General features: G+C 39.9%; 1 protein-coding gene across 2 annotated transcripts in view; it reads right to left on the reverse strand.

The window, feature by feature from the left end:
• Window positions 1–15,774, reverse strand: part of LOC129769789 (protein henna) — a 32,972-nt gene extending 17,198 nt beyond the window's left edge. The window contains exon 1 of one of the 2 annotated variants that reach the window (XM_055772259.1): window positions 15,588–15,774. In XM_055772259.1, coding sequence (XP_055628234.1) covers window positions 15,588–15,614 — 27 coding nt within the window. In that variant the 5' untranslated portion in view covers window positions 15,615–15,774. Of the gene's footprint in view, window positions 1–14,661; window positions 14,772–15,587 lie in introns of those variants that run through there. The other variant, XM_055772260.1, reaches the window with a different exon arrangement.
• Between the last annotated feature and the right edge of the window lie 1,870 nt (window positions 15,775–17,644).

A 17,644-nucleotide genomic window follows, 5' to 3' on the forward strand; every position in this document is an offset into this window, starting at 1 on the left:
AGCCTCACGGGGCCGGGAGTTCAATACTTTGACAATTTTTCTTATTATCTATGTTAGTAATATGTAACCGATTACTCGCGGTTGGCTCGAGGTTAGTATTACAAGTGTTTTCGTAATTCGGATGTTGCTGTCTCCAATGCTCTGTACGTGTGCCCGACTCGGGATACTTCCTATTGGGATGCAGCTGACCATTAATCAGCAACGCCCCCCTAGTCTGTACCCCATATCTAGCGTGGTGCGTCTTTCTCGACTCGAGGAATCCAAGATAGAATGGTCACTAACCGGCGCAATCATCAGTTCATGTAGAGTTGTCATGAGCGGTACAACCTTTGGCTCTTGTTGAATCATCAGTGGACTGCACAACCTTTGGCCCGTGTATCTGTAAAGAGTGTGTGTATGTATTGCCGCGACTAAGTAAAAGTTTATCGATCGGATAGGAGGGATATAAAACGGGGACACAACGAAGGAAACATCATTAAACGTTGACATCGGCGTTCCTGAGGAACAGATATAGATGAAGCAGTTTTTGCTTAGTTTGGTTTTATTTGCTTGCTTAATTTCCGAGTAATGCAGAAAATTGTGTTTCATTTGTATGGGAGCCCATCCTTAGAGAGGGGGTGGAGTGTCTAACCACCATAGAAACATTTATTGCATCCTAAAACCTCCACATGCAAAATTTTACTTTATTTGCTTGATTAATTCTCGAGTAATGTAGAAATTTGTGTTTCATTTGTATGGCAGACCAAAGAGAGAGGATAAGGGTCTCGAACTATCATAAGCACCTTCTCCGACCCCAAAAACTCTACATACCAATTTTCATGTCGATCGGTTTAGTAGTTTTTGAGTCCATAAGAATCAGACGGACGCGTACAAACGCATGTTTTGATCGCTCAGTTAATCTTGTGCTTGGTGATTGTAGTGAGCTAGAGAGGGATGAGCGCGATTGATTTCGTTTTTAGATAGTCGTTCGTATAGAAAGTTGGACTCAAGTCAAAAAAGAAAGACTTTCGAAAAACAAAGATTTATTGAGATCCGAAATTTTCGAAACCAAATTGTGTTGAGAGAGAAGCCATATTTTTATCCAGTTAGCTCATCCGCGTATGTGTTGGTGAAAACCTTCAATTTAATTGGTTTGGTTCGTGAGAGGTTCCATTTAATGATCCTTTTGTGCTTGTGTCGTATTTCCTTCTCTCTCTATAGTACATAGAGAGAGAGAGAGAGAGAGAGAGAGAGAGAGAGTGCGCTCGTAATAGGGCGCTTGCAGCGTGCATATGCATTAGTGATCTGTTGGGCAGGCAAAAGAGATCGCTGCATAGCATTTAGCTTTGTTTAAATAATTATTTTAGCGAAATAGTTGTAGAAATTATGCTCTACACTATATTAATACCATGCGAATATACGTCTCTTTACATAAAAATATTTAATTTTACCGTCGGAGCCATATATACAGAGAAAAATTTCTGTTCTGAATTTCTGTTATGGCTATGATTCATATCAATCGAAGCAGATTGATTATTCAAAAAGTTTCACAGAAAAAGTGCAAACTGCACATGTTGTTCGATTAATATTTTGAGTAGTGGAGTTAATTACATGGTAAGATTCTACATCGTGAAGAATTAAATTATAATGAATATTCGTGTGTAAAGGGTGTGTCACATCAAATTACATCACGGAAAATCGCTGTAGGAATTCGCCCAGTAGACCGATCCTTTTGAAAATTTTAGACAGTAAAATAAAAACTATTAAACAACTCTTGGCATTTTCTTTTTATTCATACTTCGAGCCCAAGCCCGTATGCTCGCACCTTCCTCTTTACCCCGTCCATAAGGTTCTGTACAACGTCAGGTTGTAGTTTTTTTTAACAGAAATGCATTTTCTCTTGAAGTCCGCCTCCGATTTGACAACTTTTGGGTTCTTCCGGAGGGCCTGCTTCATAATCGCCCAATATTTCTCTATTGGGCGAAGCTCCGGCGCGTTGGGAGGATTCATTTCCTTTGGCACGAAGGTGACCCCGTTGGCTTCGTACCACTCCAACACGTCCTTTGAATAGTGGCACGAAGCGAGATCCGGCCAGAAGATGGTCGGGCCCTCGTGCTGCTTCAATAGTGGTAGTAAGCGCCTCTGTAGGCACTCCTTAAGGTAAACCTGCCCGTTTACCGTGCCGGTCATCACGAAGGGGGCGCTCCGCTCTCCGCAAGAGTAGATCGCTTGCCACATCATGTACTTTTTGGCAAACTTGGATAGTTTCTGCTTGCGAATCTCCTCCGGAACGCTGAATTTGTCCTCTGCGGAGAAGAACAACAGGCCCGGCAGCTGACGAAAGTCCGCTTTGACGTAGGTTTCGTCGTCCATTACCAGGCAATGCGGCTTCGTCAGCATTTCGGTGAACAGCTTCCGGGCTCGCGTCTTCCCCACCATGTTTTGCCTTTCGTCGCGGTTAGGAGCCTTCTGAACCTTTTATGTACGCAGGCCCTCCCGCTGCTTGGTCCGCTGGACGAATGAACTTGACAAATTAAGCATATTGGCGACATCCCGGACCGAACTTCTCGGATCACGTCTAAACTGTTTAACTACGCGCTTGTGATCTTTTTCACTGACGGAGCATCTATTTTTGCCGTTCTTCACCTTCCGGTCGATGGTTAGGTTCTCGAAGTATCGTTTTAGTACTCTGCTGACCGTGGATTGGACGATTCCCAGCATCTTACCGATGTCCCGATGTGACAACTCCGGATTCTCGAAATGAGTGCGCAGGATTAATTCACGACGCTCTTTTTCGTTCGACGACATTTTTCCAAATTTACGAAAAATTGACAGTGAAGCATGGCCAACGTGATCTATACACTCTTATCTGATTATAAGCGAAAGCTGAAGATATAATTCCTAAAAATTAAATTTCTACAGCGTTTTTTCCGTGATGCAATTTGATGTGACACACCCTTTAGATATCTTTAATCGGTGGTTAGTTTCGCCAAAAAAGTGAATAATTATGTTGAAATTAAGAGCATATTAAGCCAGAAAGATCAACCAACCCTCAGATATGATTTCTGGGTAGCTGAATGCTCTGCCGAGAAATGAAATATGGTCATAAGAAAATTGATCGGAAACGAAAAAAATCCATCAATTGGCTAATTCATGGAAAATACAAAGAAGCATTTGAACGTGAGCTCGAGCCTCTGTGTCTTGCATGCTGCATGTCCAAACATGCTGATAATCCTTTCCTGTTATTTTTTCGATTCAATATGCGTCACACAAAAGCTCTTGTTCGGTAAATAGCTTGCCTAACTGTTTAACAAAGTTCATGTTAGTTCTATGAAATATTTCGCGCTAATAGAAAGATCGCAACTATATTTGAATCATCTACAAGAACGTCGATTGATAATGAATCCGCTTCTGCTGCATAGAAGCTATGAATGTAAACAAATGATGTTTGCCCAACAGATGCTCTGCATGTATGTGTAGCAAGAGCTCAATAATCCGTAAAATTCGGAGCGGTATTCAGTTGTAGTGGTATTATCACCGACAAAGGAAGCGGTCCAATCGAGGCATCGTTAAGCAACACAGATGAGTTCTTGTTAACTTTCATTTCTTTTTTTTTCGTTGATGTTTGTTTGTCGGGCTCTGTTCTCCAATACGAATGCAAAAGTTGCTCGCGGTGCTAGCACCATATAGATAGAGATACTTTCTCCACAGCGAGAGAGAGAGAGAGAGAGAGAGAGAGAGAGAGAGAGAGAGAGAGAGAGAGGAGGCGTCAGTGAGAATAGCAGCTCGTTGTCAAAACAGTAGAAGACAATCACCAATCACAAACTATAATTTACACTCATTTTTGTCACTTACTTCTGTTATTTTGTATTCGCGGTTTGTTTTGCTAATCGGGCCTTTCAAACTCGCATTAGTTACCGTTCTGTTCCATGAACTGCATGTTATTATAAGTGTTTAAAACTGAACAAATATTCGAATGAAGATTGCATTGCTCGGTACGAAGAAACTACTCAAGTGTCTTTAAATTTTTATTTCCATTTCCACTTTTGTAGTGTTGAGAAAGATATTTTGATTGCATTTTCTATTTATCCTTGGTTCTTGTTTTTGGCCTGGGCATGGAAATTTTTTAATTAACTTGAAATAGTTTTTCCAATGTAGTGCGTGTGTGTATATGTTTTTGTAAGTTTTTAATATGAATATTATCGTTTTCATTGGAGAGTGCCCTTCATGTGTGAGATTGACGAGATTCTTCATAGGTTACCTTATCAGGTTTCCGAAAGATATCCCTCTGCACCGTCGATTTTGAAGTTCTATGAAACGTACACTCGATGGACAACGAAACATAACGCCGATCCGATTGAGGTTACAGTAGTTCTCTCGGTTACCTTCTCAGGTTTCCCAAAAATAACTCTCCGTCGTCGCGATTGAAGTGTGATACAGTGGGCCTCATTACGAGCGTCCTAGGTAGTGCGGACTGAATCAAAACGGCTGTCAAAAAAGATCCAATTGAAATGTCAAAAGAGATCCAACGATCAGGAGTGTTATTTTTCTTATGATAATCAACACTATAAAAGAGGTATTGTTGTCAGGGGCAAAAATAATTCAAATAATAAAATGAACGAACTACATTTTTCCGTCAATTGTTTAATTAACCATTGCATCTCTGAAAGAGCATCTCAGCCTTTCACTGAGCTACGCATTTTTAATGTCCCCTCTCTTTGACATAACGTTTTTCCGAACGAAATAAAAACAAACGAAGTCAGAGTCACGTAAATGTTTACTCCTGCGATTTGAAAATATTCGATAAAAAGTGGAAGGAAGAGATGCCAGATGATTTTTAAAAAAAGTCTGTAAAAACATGTGAATGTCTGTTAAAAATGTGGAAAAGTCTGTAAAAGTGTGCAGATCTATAGAAATGTCTTTTAACGTTAATTTTCACATATTCATTAATACTTTGTACATCGTGATGCACGTAAGATTGTATTATGTATATATATATACAGCCATTCCATGCCAAACCAATATAGTGGTTCTCAGATCTTCGTCAAAAGTGGTAATTTTGTTCTTTATCGCAAAACATTAGACTCATTTTTTTTTATTTTTTCATTGGGGTGCCCATTTCCATTTTAGGGTGATCCAAAAAATCATTTTTTTCCACTTTTTCCCAAAATGACTTTTTTCAAAAATTTATAACTTTCGAACCACTCAGCCGATTTAGATGATCGACATATCAAATTGAAGCCAATGAGCTTTAATTGAGAAATATTGAACTTGCAGATAATATGGATCCTATTTTCGTAATTATTGATTGTAGTCGTTTTTTAATGTTTTCATGGCTTCGGACTAGAGGGTGCTATATTTTTTATATTTTTTCTTGAAAGCTGATAATTTTTTACATAAGATATCTCGATATCAGAGATGCTATTTTTTTCGTTTTTGAAATTTGATTATTCAAAACTAATCGATGGTTCGAAAAACTAATTTTCCCCATTTTTCCCACTACAAAAACATAACTCTTGAACTATTGGACCGACTCATATCATCGACATATCAAATTGAAGCTTGCGTGCTATTTTTCTTTGGAAAAATGTTACTTTTGCGAAAAAATTGAAATCTTGTTTTTGTAATTATTGATTGAGTTATTTTTTCATAGTTTTCTCGTTTGAAGATAGGAGCGCTATATTTTTTATGGAAAGCTGAGGATTATTTACCTAACATATCTCGATATCAGAGATGTTATAATTATCGTTTTTAGGTTATAAATTTGTAAATTTAACATGTTTTAAGTCTTCGATCAATATTCATATGTGACTAAACTAGAACTATGCTAATAGAATCCTTCCCGCAAGTGTGATATTTTTTCAAATTTTGCTTATTGGCTTCAATTAATTACATCGATCATCAAAACCGTTTCAGTAGTTCAAATGTTATGATTTTTTGCAGAAAGTTATTTTTGGACAAAGGGGGAAAAATGATTTTTCGAACCACCGGATTACTTTGAAATATCTAAAAAAACAAAAAAATAGCATCTCTGATATCGAGATATGTTATGTAACAAATCCTCAGCTTTCAAGAAAAAATATAAAAATATAGCGCCCTCTAGTCCAAAGTCATAAAAAAAATAAAAAACGACTACGATCAATCTATATATATAAAAATGGAGTGATGTCTGTCTGTCTGTCTGATTCTTATAGACTTGGAAACTACTGAACCGATCGACATGAAAATTGGTATGTAGGGGTTTTTGGGGCCGGGGAAGGTTTTCGTGATATTTTGAGACCCCTCCCCCCTCTCTAAGGGGGGGCTGCCATACAAATGAAACACAAATTTCTGCATTACTCGGAAATTAACCAAGCAAACGAAACCAAAGTTAGCATGTGAAAGCTTTAGGGTGCAATAAATGTTTCTATGATGGTTAGACAGTCCTTCCCCCACTCAAAGGGGGGGCTGCCATACAAATGAAACACAAATTTCTGCAGTACTCGAGAATTAATCAAGCAAATGAAACCAAATTTGGTATGTGGAGGTTTTAGGATGCAATAAATGTTTCTATGGTGATAAGATACTCCTTCCCCCTCTCTTAGAGGGGGCTGCCATACAAAAGAAACACAATTTTTTGCATTACTCGGAAATTAATCAATCAAACGAAACCAAAGTTGGCATGTGAAAGTTTTAGGGTGTAATAAATGTTTCTATGATGGTTAGACAGTCCTTCCCCCACTCGAAGGGGGGGCTGCCATACAAATGAAACACAAATTTCTGCATTACTCGAGAATTAATCAAGCAAATGAAACCAAATTTGGCATGTGGAGGTTTTAGGATACAATAAATGTTTCTATGGTGTTAAGATACTCCTTCCCCCTCTCTTAGAGGGGGCTGCCGTACAAATGAAACACAAATTTTTGCATTACCCGAGAATTAATCAAGCAAATTAAACCAAATTAGGCATATGGAAACTTTAGGGTGCAATGAATGTTTCTATGGTGGTTAGATACCCCTCCCCCCTCTCTTAGGGGTGGCTGCCATACAAATAAAACACAAATTTCTGCATTACTCGAGAATTAATCAAGTAAATGGGCGGGACGAAGTTTGCCGGGTTAGCTAGTAATTACTAAAATATAATTATTTTTTTCGCAAGTTAAATATTTTTTAATAAAAGGCTAAGTCATTAGTTTCAATTTTATATGTCGATCATCTAAATCGATTCAGTGATTCAAAAGTTATTAATTTTCATTTATCATTTTTGGGAAAAAGTGGAAAAAAATTGATTTTTTGGACCTATTAAGTGTTGTAAATGTGTTTAAATGTTTCAACGATCTACACATACATACATACACATTCATACGCGTTGTTAATTTTTATAAAAATCAGTATTTCTTCGTTGATATATTGGACATCCACCAAGGCTTGTGGTCTTGTCGTTGATGAAATTTATAAGAAAATACAGTGTATATTTTCCATCCGCCATGCAAGGCTATACAAGTTTTAGATCCCCACACGGCCATGAACCATGTCTGTGGTAACAATATCGAACAGTAACCCATATTTCGTCATAAGCAGACCCGAAAGCGAATGTAATTGTTGAGAATAGAATGAAAATTTTTATTCGATTTTGTTTTAATACTTATAAGACATAGTCCTGACCCTAGCTTAACTATTTTTCAATAAATCTCCTTGCATTGCAGTAAAACAATCTTATCTAGAACAAAAAATTATTATCAGAGACAATTTTCGTTCAAGATTTTTCGTTACCTGCAGAGAATGCAATTTTTCATTAATTGTGAATAACCGTATCCTCTCTTTCGTCTGCAATGATGTCAGGGCAAAAGTACTTATGTGTATGAGTTCCAAACTTCATACACACCAGATGGGCCAACCAGAAAGACTGCCGGGCCGGAGGTTGAGTATCGCTGGTCTAACGTCATGTGTATTGATATAAACTAAATATAATAACTTTTCTGTATTAAAACTATGGAAAAATGTCATATGGTGAGTAAAATATCTTTGATGTGATGAATAGAGCCCTTTTATTTTTCAAAAACATGTGAAATATTGTTATATCCAAAAAGTCTACAACAAAAATAACAGATATGTCTGTAAATTTACAAACATATTTGTAAATCTGGCATCTCTGGTGGTCTAAGAATTAATTGCAAGAAATCGCTTGAAAACATGCATGAATTTGCTTGAAAATGAAGTTGATTGCGCACCAGTGGAGTCCGCACCACTTAGCGAGCGTCGCTTCGCGGTGAGGGCGAGATGATTGCAAGGTTATATACACTTCATCTCGTTTCCACCGTAAGGTGATGATCGTGATCAGGCTCAGAGTAGGTGTGATGAATAACGGAACATATCGCCGGATCGGTTGGGCTTGGAGGAGTTTTGTCGGTTACCTTCTCAGGTTTCTCACTATTGAATCTCCGGCAACGCCATGAAAAGTACATACGATGAATACTAGAATATATTAATATAAAATTGGTTGGTAAATGACTGGACTAAGCGTACCATCGGTACTTCGCGTACCTGCAGGCATGAAATAGACCCCATTCGTGGTCCTTAGCTTCCTGTCCAGTAAATCCTATCCCTACCTCCCCGTGGTGCCGGCTGGGGTACGAGTAACCATAGTGAAGATCGGGTAACCAACCCCGGTGGGATCTTGGTCGTATGCTGACAGGGAAGGGGGCCTATCCGAGCGTCTGTTCACCATGGAGGTGCGGCTCAAAACAGCGTCTGATCCCTATGTTAGGGGTGGCTGATCACTGTCTGCACGACGGTCCTTCGGCGAGACAGGGGGTTGGTGCAGGCCCTGCAAGCCATCCGTAAAAAACAAACGCACAGGAAAATTTACAAAGAAATTCGAGACAGGACAATCGGACTAGACCCACGCAAAGAACACGGACTAGAGATTGGAAACTCGGAACATGGAACTGCAAGTCTCTCAATTTTCTTGCGAGTACCCGAATTCTTTCGGAAATATTGAGAGCCCGCAATTTCAACATCGTAGCGTTGCAGGAGGTGTGCTGGAAAGGTTCGATGGTGCGATCGTTCCATGGTGGATATACCATCTATCAGAGCTGCGGCAACACACACGAGCTGGGTACAGCTTTCATCGTGATGGGGGAGATGCAAAAACGGGTGATTGGTTGGTGGCCGATCAATGAAAGAATGTGCAGATTGAGGATGAGAGGCCACTTCTTCAATATCAGCATTATCAACGTCCACAGCCCCCATCTAGCTAGCACCGATGACGATAAAGAAGAATTCTACGCGCAGCTAGAGCGTGAATACGATCGCTGCCCAAAACACGACATCAAAATCGTCATCGGTGATTTGAACGCTCAAGTCGGCCAGGAGGAGGAATTCAGACCGGTAATTGGTAGGTTCAGCGCCCATCAGCGAACCAACGAAAACGGCCTAAGACTTATCGACTTCGCTGCCTCCAAGAACATGGCCATACGTAGCACCTTCTTCCAGCACAGCCTCCAATACCGTTACACCTGGAGATCACCACAGCAAACAGAAACACAAATTGACCACGTTTTGATCGACGGTCGGCACTTCTCGGATATCATCGACGTCAGAACCTATCGTGGCGCTAACATCGATTCAGACCACTACCTGGTGATGGTCAAACTGCGTTCTAAACTGTCAGTCGTCAATAACATAAGACACCAGCGCTCACCACGGTACCACCTACGACAACTACAGGAGCCGAACGTTGCTGCAACATTCTCGCAGCGTCTTGAAGTGCCGCCTGGAAGAGATAGAGTGTGAGGAGATGGAGCTGCTTTATCGTTCTCGAGAATCGCGGAAGTTCTTCAAGAAACTAAACGCCTCGCACAAAGGCTTTGTGCCGCGGGCCGAAATGTGCAGAAACAAGGAAGGAGGCATCTTGATCGAAAGGTGGAGGCAGCACTACGATGAACACCTGAACAGCGCGCAGACAGGAGACCTAGATGGCGTTGAGGAGGACTACACCGGTGCGATGAACAACGACGACGTACCACCCCCGACGATGGGTGAAGTTAAGGAGGCCATTAATCAGCTCAAAAACCACAAAGCAGCTGGTAAGGATGGCCTCGTAGCGGGGCTCTTCAAGGGAGGTCCGAGAAAACTTGTAGAGTGTATGCACCGGTTGATAGTCAGGACGGGGTAATCTGCCCCATCTATAAAAAAGGCGACAAGTTGGATTGTGGGAACTATCGTGCCATCACAATCCTGAATGGTGCCTACAAAATTTTGTCTCAGATCCTCTTCCGCCGCCTATCGCCAATAGTAAGTAGATTTGTGGGAAGTTATCAGGCCGGATTCATGCCCGGTTCCTCGACGACGGACCAGATTTTTACACTGCGGCAGATCCTCCAGAAGTGCCGCGAGTATCAGGTCCCTACACACCACATCTTCGTCGACTTCAAGGCCGCATATGATACAATCGACCGACGACAGCTATGGAGGATCATGGACGAACACGGCTTTCCCCGAAAGCTGACAAGACTGATTCAGGCAACGATGAACGGTGTGCGGTGCAGTGTGCGGATCTCAGGTGAGCTGTCGGAATCATTTGAGACTCACAGGGGACTTCGACAAGGCGATGGACTCTCCTGTCTGCTCTTCAACGTGGCGCTGGAAGGTGTTATGCGGAGAGCGGACTTCAACATGCGGGGCACGATTTTCAACAAGTCTAGTCAGTTTATCTGCTTCGCCGACGACGTGGACATAATCGGAGGAACACATGCGACGGTAGCCGACTTGTATACCCGACTGAAACACGAAGCAGGGCTGATTGGGCTTGGGATCAATGCGTCTAAGACTAAATACATGCTAGCTGGAGGGACTGATCGTAACAGAGTTCTTCTTGGTAGTAGTGTTGTGATCGACGGCGACGAGCTCGGGGTGGTAGAGGAATTTGTCTACCTTGGCTCGTTGATAACAACTGACAACAACAACAGCCGTGAAATTCGAAGACGCATTGTCAATGGAGGTCGTGCCTACTATGGGCTCCGCAAATCCTTGAGGTCCAACAAACTCCGACCCCGTACGAAGTGTACCATGTACAAATCCCTAATTCGACCGGTTGTTCTCTATGGGCACGAAGCATGGACGATGCTTGAAGAGGACTCACAAGCGCTTGGAGTTTTCGAACGCCGAGTGCTCAGAACAATATACGGTGGTGTACAGGAAAGCGGAGTATGAAGAAGGAGAATGAACCACGAACTGGCGCAACTCTACGGCGAACCCAGCATTCAGAAAGTCGCCAAGGCTGGACGAGTGCGATAGGCAGGGCATGTTGCAAGATTGCCGGACAGCAGCCCTGCAAAGATGGTGTTCGCATCGAATCCGGTAGGAACAAGAAGGAGAGGAGCCCAGCGAGCGAGGTGGTTGGACCAGGTGGAGCAGGACTTGGCAAGAATCGGTGCAGCCGGGAGTTGGAGAACTGCAGCCATGGATCGGGACTATTGGCGAAAAATTGTGAAGAAGATCTAATCTCTCAATGGGATGTAGTATCACTATAAATGAATAAAAATTAATATAAAATATTATATAAAATGTATCAATTTTACAGGTTTTCCTTCTCAGGATACCTAGAGATAATCTCTGCCGCGTGTTGTAACACATGAGATTTTCGGATTTTTGTTTTGTCGAGAGGTTAATTGTTCGCATTTACATAATCACATCACTTACTGCAGTGAATCCTGATTTTTCTTAACCATTCCCACTAACAACTGTCCCTTCCATGATAAACGCTAGGGAACCACGCTATAGAGGCGACCCTTCTGGCCTTCGGGCGGCGAATATCATACTAATATCCCTTCCCTTCCCCTGGTGATTGTAAGGACGTGGCCGACGTCGTTATTGACCATTTAAGGTGAAGGTGGAAGCTAGCCATTGTAGTAGTATAGGTAAACCCACGTGTAAAAATGGGGTAATAGTGTTTGTGAGAGAAGAGCAAAGCACACTTAAACAGATCAATTCACTTATCAGACTGTGTGGTGCTTCATTGATACGAGTCTTTGAATACATTTGAAAAAAAAAATAACAATTCAATACTGAAGTTAGATGTATGAACAAAATGTTCCGATGAACAATTGCATACATAAATATATATAGAAGGTGCATTTGCGTATGAAGTAAAATTCTGATTATACGCGAGCGTAACATGAGCAAATTCATAACACATGCGAAATGGGGCTCTTTTGATATTAACTAGTTCTTCCGCATAGTAACTCGATCCTGATAATTCATTAATATTTTCCTTCGTTGATCATATTGTTTCCACATATTCACGTTGGAGAGCCTTAACCCTTCTCTTCGTTGGCCGAGACATTTTGATTGAATGTAATGCTTTTCTGTTTATTGTTTTTGAAAGCATAGGCAGTCGTGGCAATGTTCCGAGCTCTGCAATACAATTTTCTTACCCAATGTTAAAGTCGCTAAAACTTACATTATAGACCCATTAAACGTAAAAACAATGATTGTATTGATATCAACAAAATTTTATTCTATTGATTTTTATGACATGAAACGCTATGACTCACGAATAATATTTTATTGAGTGGTTTTGATAGCTGTTCCGATTATGTTGTCTGGCATCAGTGTCGAAAAAATAACGATGCTTTCACCAATACAAACAAAACCATTGCCGAAGATTGAAAAAAGAAAATTTAACTTTCAGAGCACTTGCTCGAATTTTCCGACGTTTTTCTCTATACAGTGCGACAGCAGATGAAAATTTAATATCTTGTGAGTAATCGATTAGAGTTTGGATGATATTACCTGATGGGAAGTGTGCGAAAACGATCATTTTCTTCACACTGTTTCGCAAAATTATTGATTTTTGAGCGAGGAGTGAGGGAGGGAGATGAAAGAAATGAGCGCTATTGTGGCAGCCATTTGTGGCTAGCTTCCACCTTCACCTTAAAGCTCGAATCACCGAAAATTGCACAACGAGAATGATTTGCTAGTCCCAAGCGTGTGTTCTGTGTGTTCTTTGTGCAATTTGGTTGGTCCAGGTCAATCACGGAGAGCAACCACGAATGGTACAGTCTACCCAAGCTCAAGCTCATGTATTTTATCATTTTTTCTCTGTCACAGTTCACGTATCACTGTATTACGGGAGAACTGTAAACAACAATTCACGATTTATTGATATTCGGGGGAGAAAATCAGGGTAGAAAGCAGCTAAATAAGAAAAAAAAAATGCAGAGTGAGAGTGTTAATAACAACTCGAAAATAAAATCAGCAATTTATATTCAAATTGATCCCTGCACTCGACATTATTCAAAAGATTGTTTTTTTTTCATGAGTTTGAGCTTGAACGAACAATCCATAAATCATATTGCACACTCATTACCTTTTCGTGAAAAGATAGGCTACATGTATTTTTTTGAAACCAACTTCGTAACGAGCGTAACGGTGGCAGTTCCCAAGCGGCTTCTTTGTCAGTTATTCATTGGAAATCAGTTTACAGCCATATTACGAGAACATGTTGCTTGACTCAACGTTGTGTCGTAAATGTCGTAAATCATTACCCTTTCAAGGGTCAGTCTATATAATAATACCATTGTACTGGATAATGAAACTCGAATCGTTCACTTCATTCGAATCATGATTGTATTTATCACATCATGATCACGAATCATGATTGTATTTATCGCAAACAGGAATTTCCGTTTATTGCAAAGTTCAATTTACGTGGTCAACAAGTTATGCATCACGGCTTGTATCAATACATCATAAATGACTAAGGAATTGACTTTATGGATTCCGGTGGCTACCTGTTAGTAACAACTCCATAAATTATACACTTCAATTCGGTGACAATATGCTTTATTTTAGTTTAATCTCAGCAGCATCCAGCACTGAGAATACCGCACGCGACACACCACACTGCGAAGCTGTCAATCGCTGTCAACTCCGACATCGAACATGGGCATGAGTTTAATTAATTTAAATATTCTCGATCACACGGTACTGCACCTGTTTTTGAAGCGAGGCAGCTGTTAACAAGTGGTGAAAGTAAATATACCTGAACCATACACATCGATGAGCTCTCTCAAGCCGTGCAGGGTAATGGATGCTGCGGTCTCGGGGAGTACGCGTGTATGTAAATACCAAGAAGGGTATGAAGCCGCCGCTGGACCACAGCAGCAGTAATACGTCAATGTTTGCTGGTCGATAGACACGCGCTCATGCGATTAAACAGATTATGTTTGTTTGCCAGCGCTTGTAGGTACTCATTACAAAACAGTTTATAGCCATTTTAGTTGGGAGGAATAATATTGTGGTTTGAATGCTCATAACATGTTGTTTAACTTGTTGTTGTGTCTCGTAAATCATTCGGTGGATTTAACAAAATATGTTCTAAATCATTTTAACCATATTATTCAATTCGACTATAATGGAATTTCGTTCCCTTAATATTCAAATAAGAATAGAACCTTTATAACTATAACGAACCAGCAACCAGAAAGAAAATAAATACATTCTGATAGAACTAGCGATAAGCGGTCCCATAAATTTGTGAGATTTATGAACATTTCCTCTACATTTTTTCATCTTCATTTCTTACGATGCATTTTGAATTAGTTTAATCTTCAATCAGTGACTGATCAGCGCATTTATTGTGTAGATTTTCTAGTGGAACCAACATTGATAAATCAAAAGGGATGACAACGCAATTACCTGCTTCTATTTTTGGAGAAATGAGGGCTTCGCTATGCGCTTTCTCTAAATTTTGAATTTTCTCCGCTTAGAACCACAGCGGATGCCGTCACTGCCGTCGAAAACTAGGAGGAATAATTTGCTTCAACTAGAGTATGAAGTTATTTCGAATGTTTGTTAAATGCTGGAATACTGAATTAATTACTAAATTGATCCACTGAATTATTGCAATCACTTAAATTTTTCACTCCAAAATTAATTAGCCTCTTTGGTACGTACCTAACATCCCAACATGTCAATTCACACATCGGAATATAACTATCAGTCAATTATATTTTGCAATAAAACCACCTTTTGTACACATTTTCTACTTTAACCAGTTCGTTCATGATATATGGTGTTCAAATATCATAGAATACCATGTAAAAAGTTAACACCATATATTTTGTTTGTCTATATCTCATGTTAAGTTCAAATGGTGTTCATTTGCGGGCGCTTAAGTCATTTTAAAGTTTGTTTTTTTAGCGGATCAATTATGAATATTATAAACTAATCCCAAATCAGGTTAATTTGCTGCACGAATACGAATTTACAATTGCGGCTTCCCGTCCATTATTAAGTTCAAGTCTTATCAGGACAGCAACAGTGACTTCTCATCAGGTCACTGATGGTAACATCATAACACTGCGAAACGGGGGCGAGGATGAGAATGAATTAATCAATAAGCAACAATTGCGAATATTAGTTCGATTTGTTGACACGATGATTTGATCATCCACGATTAGATTATTTGAGAATGAATTTTAATCCCTAATAACACTAATAATGTTACAATTGTTCTCATTTTGAAGACTATGTTATCATGTTTAGGATCATCACTGCACTTGATTCCAACGAAAAATTTCCACAATTGATCGACGATGATCGCAGGTACCGGCTGAACATACCCCGTCTAAACTCTGTTGTCTATACATGCTGAACTCCAACGGATTATTCCAACTGCAATGTCCACAAATATCACTTTAACTTCACAGGAGCAATCCAGCTATGGGAAAAAACAGGTTCAAAACCACAACAGTCACAGTAACACTAACTCCAAGTGATCAAGATCGATTTCAGCCGGGGACTGATCAAGAGCTGACCGGCGACTTCGCTTTAAGAAGTAGCTTACCCATATCTCTATCCTTCTTTCTCTACTGCTACTCTGTGTGACGTCCCCATCGGCTACGGCTACTTGTTGGTCATTCGGTCATCGACGGAGGGAAGCTTGATAAGCCGCCAGAGTCGAGAGTTCAGTATGCGCTGAATTACTTACGACGCGTGGAGAAAGAGCGATTAGGAAGGATCGATGCTTCGGTAATGCTGGAAGGTAGGAAATGGAGTGGTATTCGTTCATTATCATTTCATTCAGCTTGTCTTCGCCAATTTCCATTCACAGAGAACTCGAAGAAGAATTTTTAGGAAATTGTAACGAGATAAACAGAACTAGAACCAGGACAGCCATTCGACTTACATAATCTGTCGACTGACAGCATAATCTTTTTCTTTGCGAAAGTAAAAGAATTTTTTGGTTTTATCACCATTTGAGGCACGAAATTTTTTGGACAACGGGTCACAAAACGAGTGCCAAAGTGAGACAAATTGGGTGTCAACAGATACTGTATCAAGTCGTTGATTAATTGTGCGATTTTGTGCTGACCCGACCGATGTTTTGTAGACCTAGGTGAAGACTTGATGTAATCCATCTGCCAAACGTCTTAGAACGCGGTGAGATGAATATACTGATCAACCGTGTTGGGTATAATATTGGCAACTCATAATGCTTGTCGATGTCAGTATTCAGATAAGAATTTAGAAACCTGCAGGATTTTGATGTCAGGTAAGTTTCGGAAGCCAGCCAGTTTGGAAGACCTGCTAGTTTCTATATGCAACAGAAATACGGAAATTTCCACAAGTTGAATTTCCTGTTTACTAGTAAAAAGTGACATCTGCTTCATAATTCCAAGGAAGCAAACAAGATAACTTAAAATAGCATTACTGTTATTAATTTTGTATGTGTGTGTGTTTCATTCTGAAACTTCTCAGCATAATCATCATTTCACCAGAGCGAGAATATTTTTGAACACTATCAGCGCCCGGAGTATGGCTTGATTTTTGAAATTTGTTATTACAACTGAACGCAAGATCTTAAGACTCAGTAAGACAAATTGGGTGCCAACATGTTCCTTATCAATTAATGTAATTAATAGAACGACGGTTATGTGTTGAACCGAATAATGTTGAACGCGGTTATGACCCCTTATATACCATCAAACCATACTGTTAAGTTGAGTTCGTTCTCGGGACAACTGTTTTTCTATTTTACGGCTTCTGCCAAAGTCATTTCTAGTGGTGATAACCTCGAAGCTCATCAGCATAAAATATTCATTTGGATCAATATGAGTTAACCAGAATTGTGTATGGTTTTCACTACATAAAATTAACAGATGAACTATTATTTAGATTCATAAGTGCTGAGTATTACTCTTCAAGATCACTTTTTGACGTAGAACTACGTCTTTCAGGAAGGGTGCCAAATCAATAAACAGGTCACGTTTTATGAAATAAAGCTAACGTTAAAACTACTTTCACAGCGAATGGATTCTGATGATTCGCATACTAATCGAATCGGAAAATATCTAAGATTTTTTCGATGTATAGCATACTACAATTCCTCAATCCCTAAACGGTTTAAGTTAATGAAAAATGGAAACATTTCCATTTTCCCATACATTTGTGCTGCCGTTTTGTCTGCTTACCAAACCATACCGTCAGAAACGAGCAACTAATACATTCGTTTCTGCCCGTTTTCAACTTATTTGGTATAAATAAGCCATCCAGGATTTGAACCCCCTCACGGTGCTACTGACATTCAATCGAGACTGTCATGTTATTTTTTTTTATCCCTTTTTGTTTATTTTAGGCTCATTAGCATTTTAGCTGTTACAAAGCCGAATTTTAATCG

The sequence above is a fragment of the Toxorhynchites rutilus genome, chromosome 2 (genome assembly GCF_029784135.1).
Source record: "Toxorhynchites rutilus septentrionalis strain SRP chromosome 2, ASM2978413v1, whole genome shotgun sequence".
Classification (NCBI taxonomy): Eukaryota; Metazoa; Arthropoda; class Insecta; order Diptera; family Culicidae; genus Toxorhynchites; species Toxorhynchites rutilus.